General features: G+C 33.7%; 1 protein-coding gene across 6 annotated transcripts in view; it reads right to left on the reverse strand.

Moving 5' to 3' along the window:
* Nucleotides 1–22,648, reverse strand: part of ERCC6L2 (ERCC excision repair 6 like 2) — a 139,096-nt gene that overhangs the window by 74,832 nt on the left and 41,616 nt on the right. For 4 of the 6 annotated variants that reach the window (XM_082630967.1, XM_082630968.1, XM_082630970.1 and 1 more), the window contains exons 5-11: nt 16,355–16,516; nt 15,749–15,956; nt 9,467–9,607; nt 8,336–8,449; nt 7,361–7,480; nt 1,013–1,084; nt 256–401 (exon numbers count right to left, since the gene is read on the reverse strand). In XM_082630967.1, coding sequence (XP_082487093.1) covers nt 256–401; nt 1,013–1,084; nt 7,361–7,480; nt 8,336–8,449; nt 9,467–9,607; nt 15,749–15,956; nt 16,355–16,516 — 963 coding nt within the window. The remainder of the gene's footprint in view (nt 1–255; nt 402–1,012; nt 1,085–7,360; nt 7,481–8,335; nt 8,450–9,466; nt 9,608–15,748; nt 15,957–16,354; nt 16,517–22,648) is intronic. The other 2 variants (XM_082630969.1, XM_082630971.1) reach the window with 2 other exon arrangements.

The following is a 22,648-nucleotide window of genomic DNA, read 5'->3' on the forward strand; positions in this document are numbered from 1 at the left end:
AATAAAATAAAATAAAATAAAGCCATACATATAAAGAGAATTCAGTGATAAGGGAACTGAGAGAAAAGTTTAGATAAAACTCAAGATATTGTTATTTCAGTCAAAATTAACAGCATTTTTGTTGCTTCTTCTTAAAGCTAAATGAAACAAAGCAATACAAGCATAACCACTGAAAATCTAGTAATAGTTTAAAGATTACCTTAAATCTTAAAAGCAATTAGATAAAAATCAAGTTATCAAATTTTATTTTCTTACATTGTGGAGACAAGGCAAATGTTAACATCTTGTGTACCGTTGAACTCTTTCACAATCTTAATTCTTTCCTCTGATTTTGTATTTCCATCAAGTCGTCGGTAATCAAGCCCAGATGCCATACAGTATTGCTGCAGCACATCGAGCAACTAGAGGAAAAATACAGAGACGTGAAAAGACAAATTCATGGTTTAATAAGTTTCATACCATTATAGAGATGAGCTTTACTAAGTATTAATATTGCTGATCACAATTTCTTATAATTACAAGGACAACAAATATTTTTCTAATTTCTGACTCACATGTATCTTCCCATTATACTGAAACTGAGGTTCGTGTTCAGCAATCTTTGTTTTAAAAAAAGAAAAATCAATCTTTCAGGGGAAAAAAATCAATTTTTAGTTTTTTAAACTAAAATGGAATAAAAAGAAATGGCTAACTCATTTATGTAAATATATTACATTATTTTTGCTATTTTCCACATTCTAAAATTTCTTAAATGTCTTTAAGAACACTTTAATTATTAACAAAAACATCAACAGAGAATTAGAAATCTATCTTTGAGTTTGCTATTTCACAGTAAGCAACTCTGATATAATTGAAATTTTAGTATCTGTTTTAAAAGTTCTTACCTCATTACCATTTCCTACAGAAGATACATAAGATAGTAAATGTGGCTGGATGCTGTTTTATCTCTTAGGCTTTATGCCTCAGGAATTAAGGTTGAGCCAATCAAGAATATGCTTCAGACAAAACTCACCTTGGTGGAAAAGGAGAAAAGAAGAACTTTATCTTTGTTTTGCCTACAATGGTTTAAAAGCTGCTGAAGGACCTGGAAGGGAACCAGAGAACATCAGTGAACCAGTTTCAACAAAAAGTATACTATATACATATAAACATCACTTGAGAATTTCTTAAAAATTACTTTGATACAATATAACCTCAGTTATCTTTTATAATTCCCTTCATTTTTTTCCAAGTTAGAGAAATAAAATATTAGATATTACATGAAATTCATCATCATATTGTTAATAATGAGGTAAAGTTCTCAAAGACTTTTATTTCATCTCATCTGGTTTTAATAAAAAAGAAGCATTTTAGATTATGGGATGCATTTAAATGGATTAATTTAATTTCCAAAATACACTTTATTTATACCTACAATATGTTCAGAAACTAAATTACAGAGCAGCATTCCTTTTAGGAAGTATTTAAGTTTTCTCTAGATAGATATAATAAAATGTGTTTAATTTCACCTAGGTTCTAAAAGTTCTGATATTTATTTTCTCAGAATAATCAGTCAGATATACACCTCTTCTCATTTTCTTCCCTGTTTCTCTATTTACAATAAGCCCTGAATTCCAGATTTGATTTTGACCTCAAAATGCCAATAATTTGTCCCCATATGTAGCACTTTTAGGGAGGAAACAAATAACCCAAAGCCTGTGTATGAGAGTAGTACTGTTATTTTTAAAAAGGCATTTCTACTCTGGCAATGACAGCTCCAGAACACTGCGGAAAAGCAAACCACAAAGGAAAGAAAAGGAATTTTCTGTACTAAGTATAAGGTTTTTCTGAACTATATACAATAAACAATTTTATTTATTAAATGATAAACATTTAAACTTTTAAATAAAAAAATTTATACTCAATATAAAATTCTTAATAGTTGAGCAAGAAAAGACATTGTGCTAACTCTGACCTCCACGCAACAATCTCTCAAAAAAAATAGCTCTGGAGTTTAAAAAAAAAAAAAAAAAAGCTACTCGGACAACCAAGCAAACGGTAAATAAAAATGTCACACATCAGGTAAACATTATTTTGATACTTGGAGAACATATAAAGTAAATTTTATTTGTATTAGCTTTATTTTTTAATAAAATAACTGAATAAAGCATGTGCATTTGAATTTCACATAATTCATTAACTTTTTAAAATTAATATATTTTATATTTTAGAGCAATTTTAGATTTACAGAAGAACTGAGTATACAGAGAACTCCCACAGACTCCTTCCCTCCCTCCCCCCACTTCGGCCTCTTCCCTGAACAGTTTCCCTTATTATTAACATATTGCATTAGGGTGATATATTTGGCTGATGAACAAATACTGATAAATTATTATTAATTAAAGTTCATAGTTTACATTAGGGTTCACTTGTGTTGTACAGTTCTATGGGTCCTGACAAATATATAATGACATGCATCCATGACTCCATTATTATACAGAATAGTTTCACTGTCCTAAAAATTCCCTATTCTCCATCTATTCTTCCCTCCCTGCAAACCCCTTGCAACCACTGATTTTTTTGTTTCTCTATAGTTTTGCCTTTTCCAGAATATCATATAGTTGGAATCATACAGTATGTATGACTGGCTCTTTCACTTAGCAATATGCATTCAACGTGACTCTGTGGCTTTTTGTCACTTGATATCCTGTTTCTTTCTATTGTTGAATAATTTTCCATTGTCTGGAGGTACCACGGTTTGTTTATCCATTCACCTATTGAAGGACATCTTGGTTGCTTCCAAGTTTGGGCAATTACAAATGAAGTTGCCATAACCATCTGTGTACAGGCTCTTATGCAGACATAAGTTTTAAACTAATTTGGGTAAATATCAAGGAGCATGATCGTGTGGTAAGAATATGTTTAGCTTTGTAAGAAACTGCCAAACTGTCTTCCAAAGTGGCTGTACCACTGTGCATTCTCACCAGCAATAAGAGTTCCTATTGCGTGTTGTCAGTGTTTTGAGTTTAGCCATAGGTGTCTAGTGATATCTCGTTTTAATTCGCAATTCCTTAATGACATGATGTTGAGAATTTTTTCATATGCTTATTTGCCATCTGTATATCTTCTCTGGTGAGACATCTGTTCAGATCTTTTCTGTATTTTAAATTGGATTGTTTATTTTCTTATTGTTGAGTTTCAACAGTTCCTTGTATATTTTAGATACCAGTCCCTTATTGTTTTGCAAATAAATTCCTACCAGTCTGTGGCTTGTCTTATCATTCTCTTACAGACATTAACATTTTAAGACAAGGACATGATGCACAGAAATCCACTCTGATTGTTTGAGGGTATCATACCTATTATAATTTCAGGTATTCTTGAACATTTTATAGTAAAATGAAAAAAAATAATAAGGAAAGTGAATGTTTTTGGACCGAAGGTCTTTATTAGGCTAGTTAAAAAAAAAAAAAAAAACCTTACTAGTTAAATGAATAACTATAAGCTAAGATCCCTTACTAAAAATTTCAGAAATAACAGTGTGGTCACTATAGTTGGAGTCTTAATAATACAGACCCAATGTTTTGTCACTCAGTTGTCCTCCACAGAACAAGACAATCCACCTGTAAAGGAATCCTAAATTTGAGGATGTTCACAGTTAATGAATCTTAGATCTAATTTTTCTCAAATTAGGCCTAGAGATGAACATGACCCTTGTATGATTCCAACAGCACTAAATTGGGTTTCCTAGTCTTTTTTCCACCCTCCACAATAAGACTCTGTGGCATTTCCCAAGGGAATTAAAGGGAAAATGAGGATTCTCATCAGGGGAATGAGTGCAACTTTGTGCCTATCCCCTTGAATAGTAGTTGAGGTCAAAAAAGACCTTGCCACTTAAGAGAAAGAGCTGGAGTTCATGAGTATAGCTTTGAGGCTATGATGGGTACAGTAGGTATTATGTCCACAAATAAACTGCAGTTGCCGGCTAACCTATAATAAAAGAAGCAGATCTAGGATCTTTTATCACTTGAATTCAAGAAGTACATGCAATTTGGAGTTCTTAACCCCACAGGCAATAATTCCATTATAAGCCTGTAAGTTTTGTATTACTAGATCATGAGATGATGTTGCTAATCAAATGACGAAACACAGTCTTGAAAACATATCCCTAGCTTACTACCATCAGTCTCTGCTTTATTGGTGTTCTCCCACAAAACAAGTAAAGTACAGGCTTCCTTCTCATATAAAGACACACACCCAGCCTCTGGCAATAAATCCCTTCTAAAAATCATAATAAAAATAAATGTAATAATTATCTTAATCAAACACTATTATTCCTAAATAAGTAACTCTAACAGTATGTTTTAAATCATATAGTTAATGGATATATAAGAATATAAAGTGCAGAGTAATAAAATTCCATTTAATTTCAAGAGTGGTCAACTTTTAGTGAAGAATCACAATGAATAAAATTTAAATAAATAGCCATGAATAATGAAGTTTTCAGAGAAGGCCATGATTTCTGGAAATATTCTATTGGCTTAAATTATAGGATTATAAGTGCTCAGTTCTAAACTAACTGGGCTTTTTACATTTCTCAATTTAAAAATAATTAAATAAAAGTCAATATGGATGACAAAAATATTATTGTTAGGAAATATTGTTAGATTTGAATTATTTGTTGTGATAATAAATCATAGGATGTTCTCTCTAACACAAACTTATTTATTTTAAAAATACACAATTTTTACAAAGTGAGCATAGAGGGAACATACCTCAACATAATAAAGGTTATATATGATAAGCCCACAGCTAACATCATACTTAATGATGAAAAACTGAACGCTTTTCCTCAAAGATTAGGAACAAGACAAGGATGTTCACTCTTGCCACTTTTATTGTACTGGAAGTCCTAGCCAGAGCAATTATGCAAGAAAAAAAAAGGCATCCAAATCAGAAAGGAAAAGTAAAACTGTCACTATTTGCAGATGATATGAGATTATATACAGAAAACCTTAAAGACTCCACCAAAAAAAGTTAGAATACATAAATCCAGTAAAGTTGCAAGATACAAAATCAATATACAAAACTCAGTTGCATTTTTGTAGATTAATAAAGAACTATCAGAAAGTGGAATTAGAAAACAATTCCATTTACATTCACATCAAAAAGACTAAAATAACTAGTAATGAATTTAACCAAGGAGGTGAAAGATCTGTACACTGAAAACTGTAAGACACTGATGAAAGAAACTGAAGAAGACACAAATTAATGGAAAGATATTCCATGCTCATGGACTGGAAGAATTAATACTGTTAAAATGTTCATACTACCCAAAGCAATCTATAGATTCAGTGCAATCCTTATCAAAATTCCAAGACGATTTTCACAGAAGTAGAAAAAAACAATCCTAAAATTCGTATGAAACCACAAAAAACTCCAAGAAGCCAAAGCAATCCTGAGAAAGATGAACAAAGGTGGAAGCACCACACTTTCTGATTTCAAACTATATCACAAAGCCAAAATAATCAAAACAGTATGATATTGGCATAAAACAGACACATAGATCAATGGAACAAAATAGAGAGCCCAGAAATAAACCCTGCATATATGGTCATTTAATTTACAACAAAGGAGCCAAGAATATACAATGGGGAAAGGCTCTCTTCAATAAATAGTGCTAGGAAAACTGGACAGCCACGTGCAAAAGAAAGAAACTAATCTTGAAAAGATATCTGCATCCCCCAGATTCACTGTAGTATTATTTACAAGAGACATCTATGGAAACAATATAAATGTCCATTGACGGATGAATGGATAAAGAAAAGGTGATACATATATATGTGTGTGTGTGTGTGTGTGTGTGTGTGTGTGTGTGTGTGTGTGTGTGTGTGTAAAATACACAAGGAATATTATTCAGCCATGAAAAAGAAGGAAATCCTGCCATTGTGGCAACATGGTTAGACCTTGAGGGCACTGTGCTAAGTGAAATAAGTTAGAGAGAGAAAGACAATTACAGTATGATCTTACTTAGTGGAATCTAAAAAAAAAAAACCTCATAGGTACAGAGAACAGATTAGTGGTAGTCAGAAGCAGGGGGTGGGGAGTGGGTAAAATGGGTGAAAGTGGTCAAAAGGTACAAATTTCCAGTTATAAGACAAGTTCTTGGGGATGTAATGTACAGTATGGTAACTATAGTTAACAATACCACATTGATACCTGAAAGTGACTAATATTAAAAGTTCTCAGCCCAAGACAAAACACTGTAAATATGTATTGTGATGACTGTTAACTAAACTTAATGGGGCAGTCATTTCTCTCTCTCTCTCTCTATATATATATATATATATATATATCGAATCATTATATTATACACTTAAAACTAATACAATGTCAGAGTCAATTACATCTCAGTAAAAAAAATACACAAAATTTTAAGGTAATCTTCCTAGCTTTTATTTTATTTCATTGAATTTAGACATCCAAGCAAACTAAACTATTGTGTGTTCATGTACATTATGTTTTAAGAATATTTGCAGGATTTTAAGGGGAAAAAAACCTGACTATTTTAAATTACTTCCTTTTTATTTTTTATTTTTTGCCAAAAGAAATAATTTATTTTTTCTTAATTACAACATAATAATTGGGAATTGTTCTGTAAAAATCTGAATCCATAAATAAAGTTTCTTGATAGTTATTAAAGGGTTAAACAAACAAATTCTATTGCAAGGTGGCTTGAAGCTGTATTTCACACAGCTGTCACAGGAAACTCCCAAAGGCCTGGACATGTTTGGAGAACCTAGCCTTACTTTTCGCACCCCTCCCTCAGTAATGCACCATCAAGAGCAGCACCAACAGGTCAGTTTTCTGCTATACAGCAAATGTCCACTTTCCATAAATGAGAATTAGCAACCTTACAATCTAGGTCAGCAAGTAAAAACAAGAGCCAGAAAATTCGGTCTAGACATAGAGGCCCTGTCTACCTTGAACTCTTCAGGTAGTTCCTTTCTCAAATTTGGAACTACTGGCTATCCTCATCCTCTTATTTGGCATTAACATTTTTATTTCTGGTAGATTACTTCCTTAAACATTTGAAGACAAGATATTATATATGTGGTGACAGCATACATTCTTAACAGGGCATGCATCCAATACATCAATAAGGAAAGTTTGAAGTACACTTGATGTAACTACTACTAACTGAGAAATCTACCATACGCAGGGTTCATAGTGAGCTGATACAATTATACCAGTTGTCTTTGGTCACTATCTCTTCTGAATGATTGGGCATCTGTTCTGATTAATTGGTGTCCCTATCATACCATTTGATAAATATATTGTATATCATCCTTGCATGTATGCAAACTGAAAGAATACTTACCTTCATTTTTCCACTGTATTTTGGGTCAGAAAGTGTTTCAAAGGCTGCATCTTTGCTTTTCTGAACAAAATCTGGGAATCTGGAAAATACCTGATCACATATCTTCTTGATAAGTGTTTCCTTAAGTGGAAAGGAGAAAAGAAATCTCAACACAATTTAAACCTGTATAAATTGAAATCATTTATGAAAAAAATCTAACTAGAAGGAATATATATTCCTTCCTAGGTTGAAGATATTACCTTCTCTAATTCAGAAAACCTTAAAGTGATATGTTAATCATATATGGCTTTGATGAGTTCTGAGATAGTGATATGGTTATTAATTTTGCTGTTACTTTTTTTTAAGATTTCCAAAATAAGGAACTGAATACTTCCCAAAGAGCAGTCTTTTAAAATTACATTTGAACAGCCTCAAGCCTATCACACAAAAAGAAAATGTAAAATCATTATATAAAAAAGTTTTTAAAAAGATCTTTTTTTTTACATTGTGCTTTAGAATAAGACACAATTGAAATGACTAAAGTAAATGACTGCATGTATGCCTAAATTTTGAAATTACTGATTTTTGCTAGTTTGGGAAGCACTCCTAATATTTAATACACAGATTATTATAAATCCTCATTTTAATCCAGTAGATAAGATAAATGTAATTAGACACATTATTACTGGAATTAGGACTGACTCATCAAATATCTTTAATTAGTAATTATATCAAAAGATGTTAGGAAAATAAATATATGAACATTATCAGAGGCATAAAAAATTATTTTAATTTAAGGTTAACTTTTCTCACTTTGATTAAAAATTTAAGTGCATATACTTCTTTGACACCTAAATTAAAAAAACAAGCAAGTCAGTTACCTCTTAAATTTCATACAAAAATAACTTAAGGGTACTTGGCTAAGAAATTTTATACTAAATATAGAATACTTATACCAAATAGCATCACAAAGAAATTTAAAAAGCCAATCCAAACCTGCTGTTTGGAGGTGCTAGCAGCCTGCAGTAATGCAACATGGTTAGCTACCTTCTGAAGGACTGCAAGGTAACTGAAATACAAGGTTTTCACTGTTTCGCCATGTGAATTGGTCTGTAACCAGAAAAGTACAGAAAATAAAAATAAGCAAGGGACTAACATGGTTATGTAACTACTTACATCACAAAATATGCCACTTACAATAATACTTATTATCCGGTTACTATTGGCACAATACACCCTGAGAAAATAATGGTCAACTGATATACAAAATATCCATGAATCACTAATGTGGAATCGTAGTTTTGGTGAACCATACACAATGATGTTTTTAAAAAAAGAGGGGAGAAAGTCCTCATTCCAGGAAGTATACACAGTGATAGAAATGCTGCCATAAGAGGTTCCTGGTCATAAAACTCTACAGTGCGGTGATGGTGTCACACAGAAGCCTTTACTCTCTCCGCTCACCCATTCCAGTTTTCTAGGAAACTGTGCTATTACAAAAATGTGAAGTGCTTAAAGTCAGCAAAATAAATGAGATATGGAATAAATATCAATCTAGATAAATATTTACTTATGGTCCCTCTTATGTATGTGGATATGAGTTGACAATAAAGTAGCAAGGTGAAAAAAGGGCAGGAAATACATAGATTTTTTTAAAAAGCACAAATGAATATTTGTTTCTAAATAAGAATAAAATACTTTACTGTACTGATACACAGTTTCTTTTAAATTAACATTCAATCTCAGATCAGAATAATATTTTAAGCCTGCTATCAAAGAGGAAGTATTATCCATTGATAATGAGAAATTTACTGGAAATGAAATGAAATTTCAAGATTAAAGCAGGATACTTCCCAATAACAGTTGAAAGGGAAGAAATAAAATTGGAGCTACTTTTAAAAACTAGTTTTTTTGAAAAGATACTTGAATATTGTATTTTGCTGTGATTATTATTTGATATTGTAAAATCTTTTGGAAAATTAGTCCCTTTTCTTAACTTACAGCTTCTAAAGATAAAGAACCATGTGAGGAAAAGTTATTTTATCTGCTACTTACTCTGATACTATTAGAATAGAGTACTGTGTAATCAAAAGCAAGATAGTAAAGATATCACACAGAAATGCTTACCTTATAACAACAATTTCTCCTTTTTCGGCCACTGCTGCAGGTACAAGGCTCAGAAGATTGAAGTATCAAAGACACATCTTCTGTTTCTAATACTGTTTGATAGACGGCTTTCTGAAAATCTGTCAGAGAACAATATACCATCTGCCAAGATAAAATACAAGGTAACTATTAGTATCTTTTTTATAGCAATAATAATCACAAAGCACATCAGGTTTCATAGACTGTAATAGTGAAAACTGCTCATAAATTTAAATTTTTTCTGGATACACCATTATACATAGGAGAATATAAGAAAATTTCTCCTAATTCTCCCATATTCTATGCTACAACCCTACCCTAAAGTATACAAATTAGAACTTACTTTCCAAATAAATCTCATAGTTTGTTCTTTAATTTAAAAAAATCAAAATATGAAAAATGTATGTAATTTCTTTATAAATTTCTCAACATATTATTGTGGGTCTTTTCAGGGTTCCATATTATTAGCTCATCATGCAAATAAGTGATTAAAGTTTAGGTCAAATAAAAAAACTAGAAAAGGAAAAAGGGAAGATTTTTAGAACAATGGTATGGATAATAGTTACTGAATTACTTGAAAATTTAGAAAAAAATAAAAAACTTCCTATTACTGAAAACAGGATAAAATATTTGCATTTGATATCTTGCTATAAATTCCCAAGATTAGTAAAGAGTAAATGCAGTAAATTAAGTAAATACACATAAAAGCAAAACTTGTAGACGTTGCTACTTTGTGCCCAAATTCAAGAAGAGAAAAAAATAGGGCTTCCCTGTTGGCACAGTGGTTAAGAATCCGCCTGCCAAGGCAGGGGACATGGTTTCGATCCCCGGTCCGGGAAGATCCCACGTGCTGCGGAGCAACTAAGCCCATGCATCACAACTACTGAGCCTGCACTCTAGAGCCCGCGCTCCGCAGCAAGAGAAGCCACCTCCACGAGGAGCCCGCGCACAGGAACGAAGACCCGACACAGCCAACAAAAAATAAATAATAAAAATAAATTAAAAAAAAATATATAAGAAAACAATGCCACAAAGTTATAGTGGATACAGTTTGCCTTATATTTCTGGTAGTACTGGAAATTGGTAAAATTCTTCTACATATAGCTGTATGTAACCAGGGTCATAAAACTAAATATATCCATATCAGGACTTTGAGAAATGTGAATAGGGGAAAAGCCACCTATTTTAAAATATTTATATGTGTGTATCACTACAATAGAATATTACTGCAAAAAAAAGACACATTGTGCATATAAGAATATTGAAGATGGGGTCAATGATTAAGGTACAGAGGGAAATTCTGAGTTATTATTTTCCTCCAGGTTTATTAAGATATATTTGACATATAACATTGTATACGTTTATGGTATACAACATTATGATTTGATATGTGTATTTATTGCAAAATGATTAACACAGTAATAAGGTTAGTTAACACATTCATCACTTCACATAATTACTTTTTGTATGTGTGGTGAGAACATTTAAGATCTATTCTCTTATCAACTTTCAAGTATACACAGTATTGCTAACTACAGTCACTATGCTGTACATTAGATCCCCAGAACTATTCATCTTATAACTGGAACTTTGTACCTTTTGACCACCATTTCCTCATTTCCCCTAAACCTGAGCCTCTGGCAAACACCATTCTACTCTCTGTTTCTGTAAGTGTAGTTTTTTTTTTTTTAACTCCACATATAAGTGAGATCATACAGTATTTGTCTTTGTCTGATTTATTTCAGTTAGCATAATGCCCTCCATGTTGTCACAAATGACAGATTTCCTTCTTTTTCATGGCTGAATAATATTCCATTCTATGTACATACACATTTTCTTTATTCATTCATCTGTCAACAGACAGTAAGGTTGTTTCCAGATCTTAGCTATTGTGAATAATGCCACAATAAACATAGGAGTTCAGGTATCTCTTCAAGAGTAATTTCATTTCCTTCAGGTACACAATCATCCCTGAATATCTGCGGGGGATTGGTTCCAGGACCCACCTCCCCTAAGTTTAACAAAATCTGTGTATGCTCAAAACCCTTATATAAAATAGTGTAGTATAGTTGGTCCTCTGTATCCGCAGATGTGGAACCTGCAGGTGCAGAGGGCCAACTGTATACCTAGAAGTGGGATTGCTGGTAATTCTATTTTTAATTTTTTGATGAATCTCCATACCATTTTCCATAGTGGCTATACCAATTTACATTCCCACAAACAGTGCCCTGGGGTACCCTTTTCTTCACATCATCACAACACTTGCTACCTCTTGCCTTTTTGATAACAGTCATTCTGACAGGTGTGCACTGATATCTAATTGTGGTTTTGATTTGCATTTCCCTGATGATTAGTGATATAGAGCATATTTTCATTGGTCTGTTGGCCATCTGTGTGTCTTCTTTGGAAAAAAGTCTGTTTATTAGGTCCTCTGCCCATTTTTTAATTGGATCGTTTGCTTTTTTGCTACTGAGTTGTATGAGATTTCATATATTTTAAATGAGTCCCTTATCAAATATATGGTTTGCAAATATTTTGTCCCATTCAATAGGCTGCTTCTTCATTCTGTTGATTGTTTCTTTTTCTGTACAGAAGCTTTTTAGTTTGATGTAATCTCACTTGTTAATTTTTGTTTTTGTTGCTGTGCTTTTGACGTCATATCCAAAAAATTATTACCAAGGACTTCCCTGGTGGCACAGTGGTTAAGAATCCACCTGCCGGGGCTTCCCTGGTGGCGCAGTGGTTCGGAGTCTGCTTGCCGGCGCAGGGGACACGGGTTCGAGCCCTGGTCTGGGAAGATCCCACATGCCGCGGAGCAACTAGGCCCGTGTGCCACAACTACTGAGCCTGTGCGTCTGGAGCCTGTGCTCCGCAACAGGAGAGGCCGTGACAGTGAGAGGCCCGCGCACCGCGATGAAGAGTGGCCCCCGCTCGCCGCAACTGGAGAAAGCCCTCGCACAGAAACGAAGACTCAACACAGCCAAAAATAAATAAATAAATTTATAAAAAAAAAAAAAAAAAAAAAAAAAAGAATCCACCTGCCAATGCAGGGGACACAGCTTCAAGCCCTGGTCCGGGAAGATCCCACATGCCACAGAACAACTAAGCGCATGCGCCACGACTACCGAGCCTGCGCACTAGAACCTGCGAGCCATGAAAGCCCGTGCACAGCAACGAAAACCCAACACAGCCAAAAATTAATTAATTAATTAATTTTAAAAAATCATTGCCAAGACCAGTGTCAAGGAGGTTTTTCCCTTATGTTTTCTTCTACGAATTTTATAGTTTCAGGTCTTACATTTAAATCTTTAATCCATTTTGAGTTAATTATTATGAGCAGTGTAAGACAGGAGTCCAATTTCATTCTTTTGCACATGAATACCCAATTTTCCTGGCACCAAAAGACTGTCTTTTTTTCTCCATTGAGTACTGGCTCACTTCTAAAATATCGGTGGACTATTTACACATGGGTTTATTTCTGGGCTCTGTATTCTATTCCACTGGTCTATGTATCTGTTTTTATGCCAGCACCATACTCTTTTGATTACTGTAGCTTTGTAATATAGTTTAAAATCAGGAAATGTGATGCCTCCGGCTTTGTTCTTCTTTCTTAGGATTTCTTTGGCTATTTGGGATCTTTTGCAGTTTCATACAAATTTTAGGATTGTTTTTTCTATTTCTGTGAAAGATGTCATAAGATGTCATTGGAATTCTGATAGGGCGTGTACTGAATCTGTACATTGCTTTGGGTAGTGTGGACATTTTAATATTAGTTCTTCAAATCTATGAATATGGAATATCTTTAAATTTATTTGTGTCTTCTTCAGTTTCTTTTATCAATGTCTCATAGTTTTCAGCATACATGTCTTTCACCTCTTTGGTTAAATATATTCCAAAGTATTTTATTGTTGAATTGTTACTAAAACATGTAGTAATATTTACTGAACACTTCTTACATGTCACACATTTCAGAGCAACCATGTGAGGCAAGCACCATTGTAATCATTCCCATTTAAAAGATAAAGAAATCAAGTTTTGAGAGATTTAACAAATTGCTCAAGGTGATAAAACTAATAAGTAGGGGAGCCAGGATTCAAGCCCATGGTATTTGATTTCAGAGATCAAATTCTAAACCTCTGTGCACAACTCTTTCTTCATATACTTTAAATTTATTGTTCCTACTAGATAGATAACTAAAATTACACAAAACATTTAAAAAGTGGGGTTCAAAAAATAAACAAATGGGACCTAATGAAACTTAAAAGCTTTTGCAGAGCAAAGGAAACCATAAAAAAGACGAAAAGACAACCCTCAGAATAGGAGAAAATACTTGCAAACGAAGCAAGTATTAATCGACAAAGGATTATCTCCAAAATATACAAGTATTAATTGACAAAGGATTAATCTCCAAAATATACAAGCAGTTCATGCAGCTCAATATCAAAAAAAACAAACAACCCAATCCAAAAATGGGCAGAAGACCTAAATAGACATTTCTCCAAAGAAGATATACAGATTGCCAAAAAACACATGAAAAGATGCTCAACATTACTAATCATTAGAGAAATGCAAATCAAAACTACAACGAGGTATCACCTTACACCAGTCAGAATGGTCATCATCAAAAAATCTACAAACAATAAATGCTGGAGAGGGTGTGGAGAAAAGGGAACCCTCTTGCACTGTTGGTGGGAATGTAAATTGATACAGCCACTATGGAGAACAGTATGGAGGTTCCTTAAAAAACTAAAAATACAACTACTGTATGACCCAGCAATCCCACTACCAGGCATATACCCTGAGAAAACCGTAGTTCAAAAAGAGTCATGTACCACAATGTTCACTGCAGCACTATTTACAATAGCCAGGACATGGAAGCAACCTAGATGTCCACTGACAGATGAATGGATAAAGAAGATGTGGCACATATATACAATGGAATATTACTCAGCCATAAAAAGAAATGAAATTCAGTTATTTGTAGTGAGGTGGATGGACCTAGAGTCTGTCATACCGAGTGAAGTCAGAAAGAGAAAAACAAATACCATATGCTAATACATATATATGGAATCTAAAAAAAAAATGTTTCTGATGATACTAGCGGCAGGACAGGAATAAAGACACAGATGTAGAGAAGGGACTTGAGGACCTGGGGAGGGGGAAGGGTAAACTGGGACAAAGTGAGAGAGTAACATTGACATATATATAGCTAGTGGGAAGCAGCTGCATAGCACAGGGAGATCAGCTTGGTGCTTTGGGACCACCTAGAGGGGTGGGATAGGAGGGTGGGAGGGAGATGCAAGAGGGAGGGGATATGGGGATATACGTATGTATATAGCTAATTCACTTTGTTATACAGCAGAAACTAACACAACATTGTAAAGCAATTATACTTCAATATAATGTTAAAAAAAAGTGGGGTTCATGAAGCATTCCAATTGAATTATAATATATGCTTTGGATCAAAAAGTCAAATGTTGTTATCAGTTTCCCCAACTTGCATATCAAGATCGTATTTTCCTTTCAAATCTATTTTTTAAGGTAATAATCAACAGGATATCCTAAGATTAGGGTATTTGATTGGACTGCCCCTATTGAGGACAATATTTATTAGATTTAATTCACAGTAATTTTTAGAAACTATTCCATTGCCTGAGCTAGAACCATAGGATTAAAAACTATAAAAGACCACTATATTTAAAAAAAATTTTCTTAAGGTTAACGCCTCACATTTTCTTATATAATTAACAGAATTTAATTGTAATTTTCCTACAAATTCTTAAAATTAGGTTAGTTGTGTAACTGTACATTGCATTCTACAAGAAATGTACCTATATAAAAAAAGCTTTTAACAACTTTGGCCTGTAGTTAGAATTAAATTACCAAAGAATATACTGGGTTGTAGATGGTACACAGAATAGGAAGGACAAAATATGAACAGAAAACACATTAGGGAGAGAAGTTCTTCCTTCATTGAGGAAGAATTGTATCAAAACCTTCTTGTTCTAAAATAAGAGAAATGAGTTTAATGTATATTAACAGTAAACCTGTTAGATAAAATGTTAGTAAAGTTAGTGAGGAAGATGATTGGTTTCAATTAATATTTTATGAAATTCTGCATATAACTTTTTTCATACTGAGTAAAAGGCAAAAAACTATATTCATAAAATACCATAGGAGATAGGTTTTCTCTTCAAAAGGAATATTTTTAGAAAAAATAAAACACGACAAGAAACTCATAATATACACAAAAGCTGTTCTTACCCGGTCTTCCTTCTTAGGCAACTGATCCTTGATTAGAGTCTTGGTACGCCTGAGAAACCATCCAGACATCTTTTTTGCAAGCCTTTGCATGGCCTTTCGGCCAGTAGCTAGTTCTCTTTTTGTTGCTGTGTGTCTCTGACCATGTTCTACTTGGTCAGAAAACTGCTTCTTGAAGTGGATCCTGCTACCTAAAAGTCCTGGCACAGCCCTTTATAAAGGCAATGAGAAAAAATGTTAAGGTTTTATTAAACTATCTAAATAGGAAATCACTGGCTTCTTTTTGCTTTAAAGAAATATACTAAGTCACTTGTTTATTAATGATAACAATAACAAAAGGCAAGAAAGCAGAATGTTCTTTACGACAATTTTAGTGAACAACTATAAGAAGATGATGGAACTGGTAAATTAGTTCAGATATTTACTTCAGGGACCAAGAATAATAAAGATAGGCTTTCATGGGACACTCTACTCTGTATACTATGTTTGGGATCAAACACGTCTGTAAACAGACAATTTTTTTTCAGAAACAAATAATTAGGAAACAAGGTAACATTGTTAAGGAAGTATTAAATAATTTTCCAAAAAATAAAAAGTGTTTTTACTTACCAGTCCATGACACACCACAATTCTTTCATGTTGTTCTGAAGAATGGTTCCAGTGAGGCCAATTCGGACATTACATTTTAATGCTTTCATAACTTCTGTTACTCTAGCCTTTGGATTCTTGATTCTATGAGCTTCATCTACAATGACAGCTGACCATTCCAAACTATAAAGTGAGGAAAAAGGGAGGAAAGGTTGAAAAAACTTCCCTTTCTTAGTCTATATAATTTTTAGAGTACAGCTTTCTCTACCAAAGTTTTAAAGTGTTTTTCCTCTTTACTCTTTGTTGATTCCACAGAATTCTCACCTCCTTATTTAAATGATCACAGCTTTGGACAACCCATGAAATTAAATGTGTAGGAAGATAAAAAGAAATAGAGATTCTGTTTAGTAACAATGAAATAAAATAACTCATTTAAACATGACTAAATTGACAAGGAATCTTCTAAAAGTAATAAAACAGAGAAATAAATATAAAAGAAGCAAAACTTACCACGTTAATTATGAGTGAAAAAATATCAATATAAACTCATGATTTTTAAAAGTTGTACTACATAGCTCTGTCTGCTAAAAAGGTTTAGAATTGATTGTTACCCCAGTAGCAATGAACAACCATAGTGGTCAATCCACTAAAAGGAAGCAGATTCCCATGGTGAAACAGTTGATTTCAGGTGTGCAGCAGGGGAAATACTGGAGAGTGAGAAAGCACAGATGTATTCAAAGACAAATGGGGGCATGTCCAAAGGACACAGGAACCAGACTAATTAGAAAATTTAAGCATGATTATAGGATAGTATAAAACATTGAATAAATAAAAACCCAGGAGTTGTATGAAAAAATTTACTTGACCTTTACCTCACACCATATACAAAAACTAAGTAAAAATAGATCACAGACATAAATATAAAGCTAAAACTATAAAAGTTATAAAATGTAGGAAGAAATCTTATGACGCTGGGTTAGGGAAGAATTTCTTAGATATGACACCAAAAGCATGGTCAATAAAAAAATTTTGATAAGTTGGACCTCATCAAAGTTAAAAACTTTTTCTCTTCCAGGCACACAATTAAGAAAATGAAAAGACACGCTACAGACTAGGAGAAAATATTTGCAAATCATAACCTGATAAAGAACTTGTATACAGAATTATATAAAGAACTACTACAACACAGCTGAAGTTAAAACAATCCAATTTAAAAGATGGGTAGAGGGCTTCCCTGGTGGCGCAGTGGTTGAGAGTCCTCCTGCCGATGCAGGGGACATGGGTTCGTGCCCCGGTCCAGGAAGATCCCACATGCCGCAGAGTGGCTGGGCCCGTGAGCCACGGCCACTGAGCCTGTGCGTCCGGAGCCTGTGCTCCGCAACGGGAGAGGCCACAACAGTGTGAGGCCCGCGTACCGCAAAAAAAAAAAAAAAGTCATCATTAGAAAAATGCAAAAAAACCCCAAGAGATACCACCAAAAACCTATTTGACTGTCAATCAAAAAAAGACTGACAATATTAAGTACTGGCAAGGGAAACTGTAAACCTCATACACTGCTTTTGGGAAAGCACAGCTATTTTTCTAAAACAGTTTGGCTGTTTCTTAAAAAGTTAAAATTTCCTCATACCACCCAGCAATTCCATTCCTAAGCATCTATACAAGAGAAATGAAAATTTACATTCACACAAAGGCTTGTATGTAAATGTTCAGAGCAGCCTTATTGGTAATAGCCCAAAAGTGGAAACAATCCATTCACTGGACAAACAAAATGAGGTATATATATATATACACACACAAAATAGTACTGTTCAGCAATAAAAAGGAATAAACTACTGAAACATCATACATGATGAACCCCCCAAAACATATTAAGTGAAAGAAGCCAGACACAAAAGACTACATATTGTATGAAATTTCCAGAAAAGGCAAATCTATAGAGACAGAAAGCAGATTAGTGGTTGCCTGGAACGAGATGGGACCAGAGATTGACTGAAAACCAAAAACTTTTTGAGGTGATGGAAATGTTCTTAAACTGGATTGTGGTGATAAATGCACAACTTTATAATTTACTAAAAACCATTCTATGCTTAAAATGGGTACATTCTATGGCATGTCAATTGTACCTCAATAATCTATGAGTCCATAGTGATACTCAAAAAACAGGGGTTGGGGAGTGGGAGAGAAACTTTGCTATCATTGTGAATGACCACTGTACCAATTTGTTAGTCTGAAAATTGGAAATTAAAGCAAAAGAATCAAGCATCACTCACCTTGCTTTGCCAGTTGAAATTATAGTTAATTTCTAATTATAGGAGAATGCTGTTAATAAGTGTAGAAGAAATGATAAACTTAGGAAAATATTATTTTGCAAAGCCCAATAAAATAACTTCAGGCAAGAATAATTTCTGTATGCTAATACCCCTAAGTAAAAGGATTGCGGGACCAGGATATTCAAATGGTAGCAAAGCGTAACCCACAAAGTACTTCTAATTGTAAAGGGAGAAACATATCTTTACAATGGAGAGATCTGACGATCACCTCCTTAGCCTATGGGACAAACTTCGCAACATTAATAGTAGAACAACTTGACATTAATATCTCCTGAAATAATGTAATATGAAGTCCACAGCATCATTTATGAAGTATTCTTGTCAAAAATGTCTGACCTGAAGCTAATGAAGTCTTTAGACCAAAATCAGCTTACAAAACTACATACGTTAGAGGAATACATAACTCCTTGAGAAAGCAATCAGACAAATCTAATGTGAGACATCCTAAAACACAACTGGCCTGGTCCCCTCAAAATGTCTTATAATAAAAAAATAAAGTTGAGGGAATGTTCTAGATTAGAAGAGACTAAACAGACTTAATAGTCAACACACACACACACATTAACTTATACCTTGCCAACATATATACACACACACACACACAACTGGTGACTATAGGTGTTGAGTATATAGATGTTCATGTACTATTACTTCAGTTTTTCTAAAGGTTTGATCATTTTCTTAATATAAAGTTGAAAAACGATAAGAGATCAAGAACAAAGGAAAAGAGGAGAAAACAATCACAAAATTTTAAAAGCAGGGAAGAAGATGAACAAGACAACTTATAAAAACAGAGGAAGAAGTATCCCATGCCAGTAGTAAAGAAAGCCAAGAAACAATCTGATTCATATTATTGAGCTCTTTCTTAAATGGTAGCACCAGATGCTTCTGGAAATTGGAGTTAGGTAAATGTTCAACAGTCTGTTTAAGAAGTTGCTGGAGCACCTATATACTATTCGTTATCCCACAAAATAGCCAGCCAGGACACTGTAAAGTAAGCAAAAGAAGGGCAAAATACAGCAAAATCCTCATTTTTCCTTAAGAGGAAATCAACAAGTGATGTTAAAAACTTAAAGGACAATTTTTAAGTTGCAGCATAAACATGTTCTTTGAGATATGGAAGTAAAAACTAGGAAGATAAGTTAAAGAGTTGAAGGTGACTGTCTCTGAAGAATAGCTAATGGGGGTGGCAGACAGGAGTGAACTGTGTTCATATTTGGCTCTTTAAATAATATGCATATATAACTGATAAAAATAAAAATGAAGTAAAACATAATAGTAATAACAAAAAGAGATACAGCTCACTCATAGAGTGTTTATCTACTCTATGGATTATCTATGATAAATGTTTAATCCTGGTCTATCATATAGAGCATTCTCACAAAAATTACTTAATATTTACTCAGATTGAATATAAATTATTTTGAATATTGTTAAAAATAAAGCCATTCAAACAAATAAAGGAAAACTAAATACAACAGAAACTGTAACATTTGATTTTTCTAATTTTGCACAGAAACCTGATCTATATTTATATAACTCTGTTAGAATTCTTATTTAATATTTATAACAATCACAGAAAATAACCACTTAACACTATTATATACTAGAAGTGTAATAAGCACTGAAATACAGAAATTATTCTATATCAAAGACCTCACAGTCTAAAGGAGCAGTTAAACAAAAATTAAAATGACTGTTGCTATGATAAATGAATTTCTTATTACATTTATCTAACTATAGAATATCTCTTATATAATACATTGCATAAAAGCCCAAAGTCAAGGTTTAAATCTCATGTCCACCACTGACTTAGTTGTTGTAGGTTTGGGTAAGTTACTTAACTTCATGCCTCAGATTGTTCCTGTCTTCTGACAGCATCCAGGAAATAGTAACAGGCAAACTTATGAGCTTATAAGTGTAGTAAAATAAAATCCTAGAGCTTACAAAAATGGTAGCTCTAAATCCAACTTTGCAAAATAATTAAATATAAATGGACTAAACACTACAAATAAAAGGCAGGGATTATCAAAAAGGATAAAAATGCAAGACCCAACTATATGCTAACCACAAGACACTCACCTTAAATATAAAGAACAGATAAAAACAAAAAGTTGGAAAATGATAAACATACAGTAAGCATAAGAAATCTGTATTGTCTACATTAATACCAGATAAAACTTCAAGATTATTAGATATGAAAAGGAACATTTTTAAAGATAAAAGGATCAATTTATAAGGAAAAAATACTAATCATCAATGTGTGTGTACCTAATTACAGAGCTTCAAAATATATGAATTGAAAATTGACAGAACTGAAAGGAGAAATAAACAAATCCATAATTATAATTGAAAATTTCAACATTCCTCTTTCAGAAATTGTAAGCCAATTAGAAAGAAAATAAGTAAAGATAGAGAATACTTGAACAACACCTAACCAAACTGACTTTATTGATATTTATAGAACATCACATCCAACCACGGTAGAAAAAACACTTTTTTCAAGTGTACACAGATCAGAAAATTGCAAATTACACTGCAACGGGATACCACTATACACGCTAAAAACAAAAAGACTGACAATACCAAATATTGGTGAGAATATGAAACAAATGAACTTTAATAGGCTGCTACTTGGAGTAGAATAGTACAACCTCCCTGGAAAATGGCTTATCAGTTTCTTCTAAAGTTAAACCTATACTTACCATATAACCCAGAAATCCCACTCCTAGGAATTTACAGAAGAGAAATCAAAATATATGTCAAAAGAAGGCTTATACATAAATATTACTTAAATTTTTACTTACAGTAACCAAAAACTAGAAAACCCAAATATCTATCCTCAAATGAATGGGTAATAAAATGTGATATATTCATAAAATGCAATACAATTCTGCATTAAAAAAGAATGATCACTGATACATTCAATAACATAGCTGAATCTTAAAAATATGATGATGAGCAAAAGATGCCAGACACAACAGTTCTGGAGGCTCAAATTGCAAGATCAAAGTGTTGGCAAGTTTGGTTTCTTCTGAGGTCTCTCTCCTTACAGATTGCTGCCCTCTTGTTGTGTCTTCATGTGTCCTTTCCTCTGTGTACATGAGTTCCTCGTATCTCCTTCTCTTCTTCTAAGGACAACCAGTCAGATTGGACTCCCAGATTAAGCCCCACCATAACGGCTTCATTTTAACTTAATTACCTTAAGTTACATTCTGAGGTTCTTGGGAGTTGGGACTTGAACACATGAATTTGGAGGGGACACAATTTAGCTCATAACAAGCCTCCTAATTGGTCTTTCTCCATTCAATTCAGCTCTACTCTGCACAGAGCAGCTTGGTTACTTATAAAATGTAAATGTAATCATTTTTATCAAAATAGTAATCTCCTGAAAACACTTCAGGGACACTCTGCTGCTCTAAGGATAAAGACCAAAATCCTCTAAGAGGCTTTCAGTATTCTTTATGATCTGTTCCTTGCTCACCACACTGGTGTTGTCTCCTGGCCACTTCCTTCTTACACTCTAGGCTACAGTCATTACATGCAGAAAGCATCAGAACTGCTTTCATTTATTAAAAAGTGCTGTGGGGCCTCCCTGGTGGCGCAGTGGTTGAGAGTCCGCCTGCCGATGCAGGGGATACGGGTTCGTGCCCCGGTCTGGGAGGATCCCATATGCCGCGGAGCGGCTGGGCCCGTGAGCCATGGCCGCTGGGCCTGCGCGTCCGGAGCCTGTGCTCCGCAGCGGGGGAGGCCACAACAGTGAGAGGCCCGCATACCGCAAAAAAAAAAAAAAAAAAAAAAAGTGCTGTGATCTTTGTTGCCTGAAGCCCTCTACAATTTTGTTTATAAGGGATAAATTTATTTATTTATTTTTGGCTGTGTTGGGTCTTTGTTGCTGCATGCAGGCTTTCTCTAGTTGCAGCAAGTGGGGGCTACTCTTGGTTGCGGTGCGTGGGCTTCTCATTGTGGTAGCTTCTTTGTTGCG

Source organism: Mesoplodon mirus, assembly GCF_964341445.2.
Source record: "Mesoplodon mirus genome assembly, chromosome: 1".
Classification (NCBI taxonomy): domain Eukaryota; kingdom Metazoa; phylum Chordata; class Mammalia; order Artiodactyla; family Ziphiidae; genus Mesoplodon; species Mesoplodon mirus.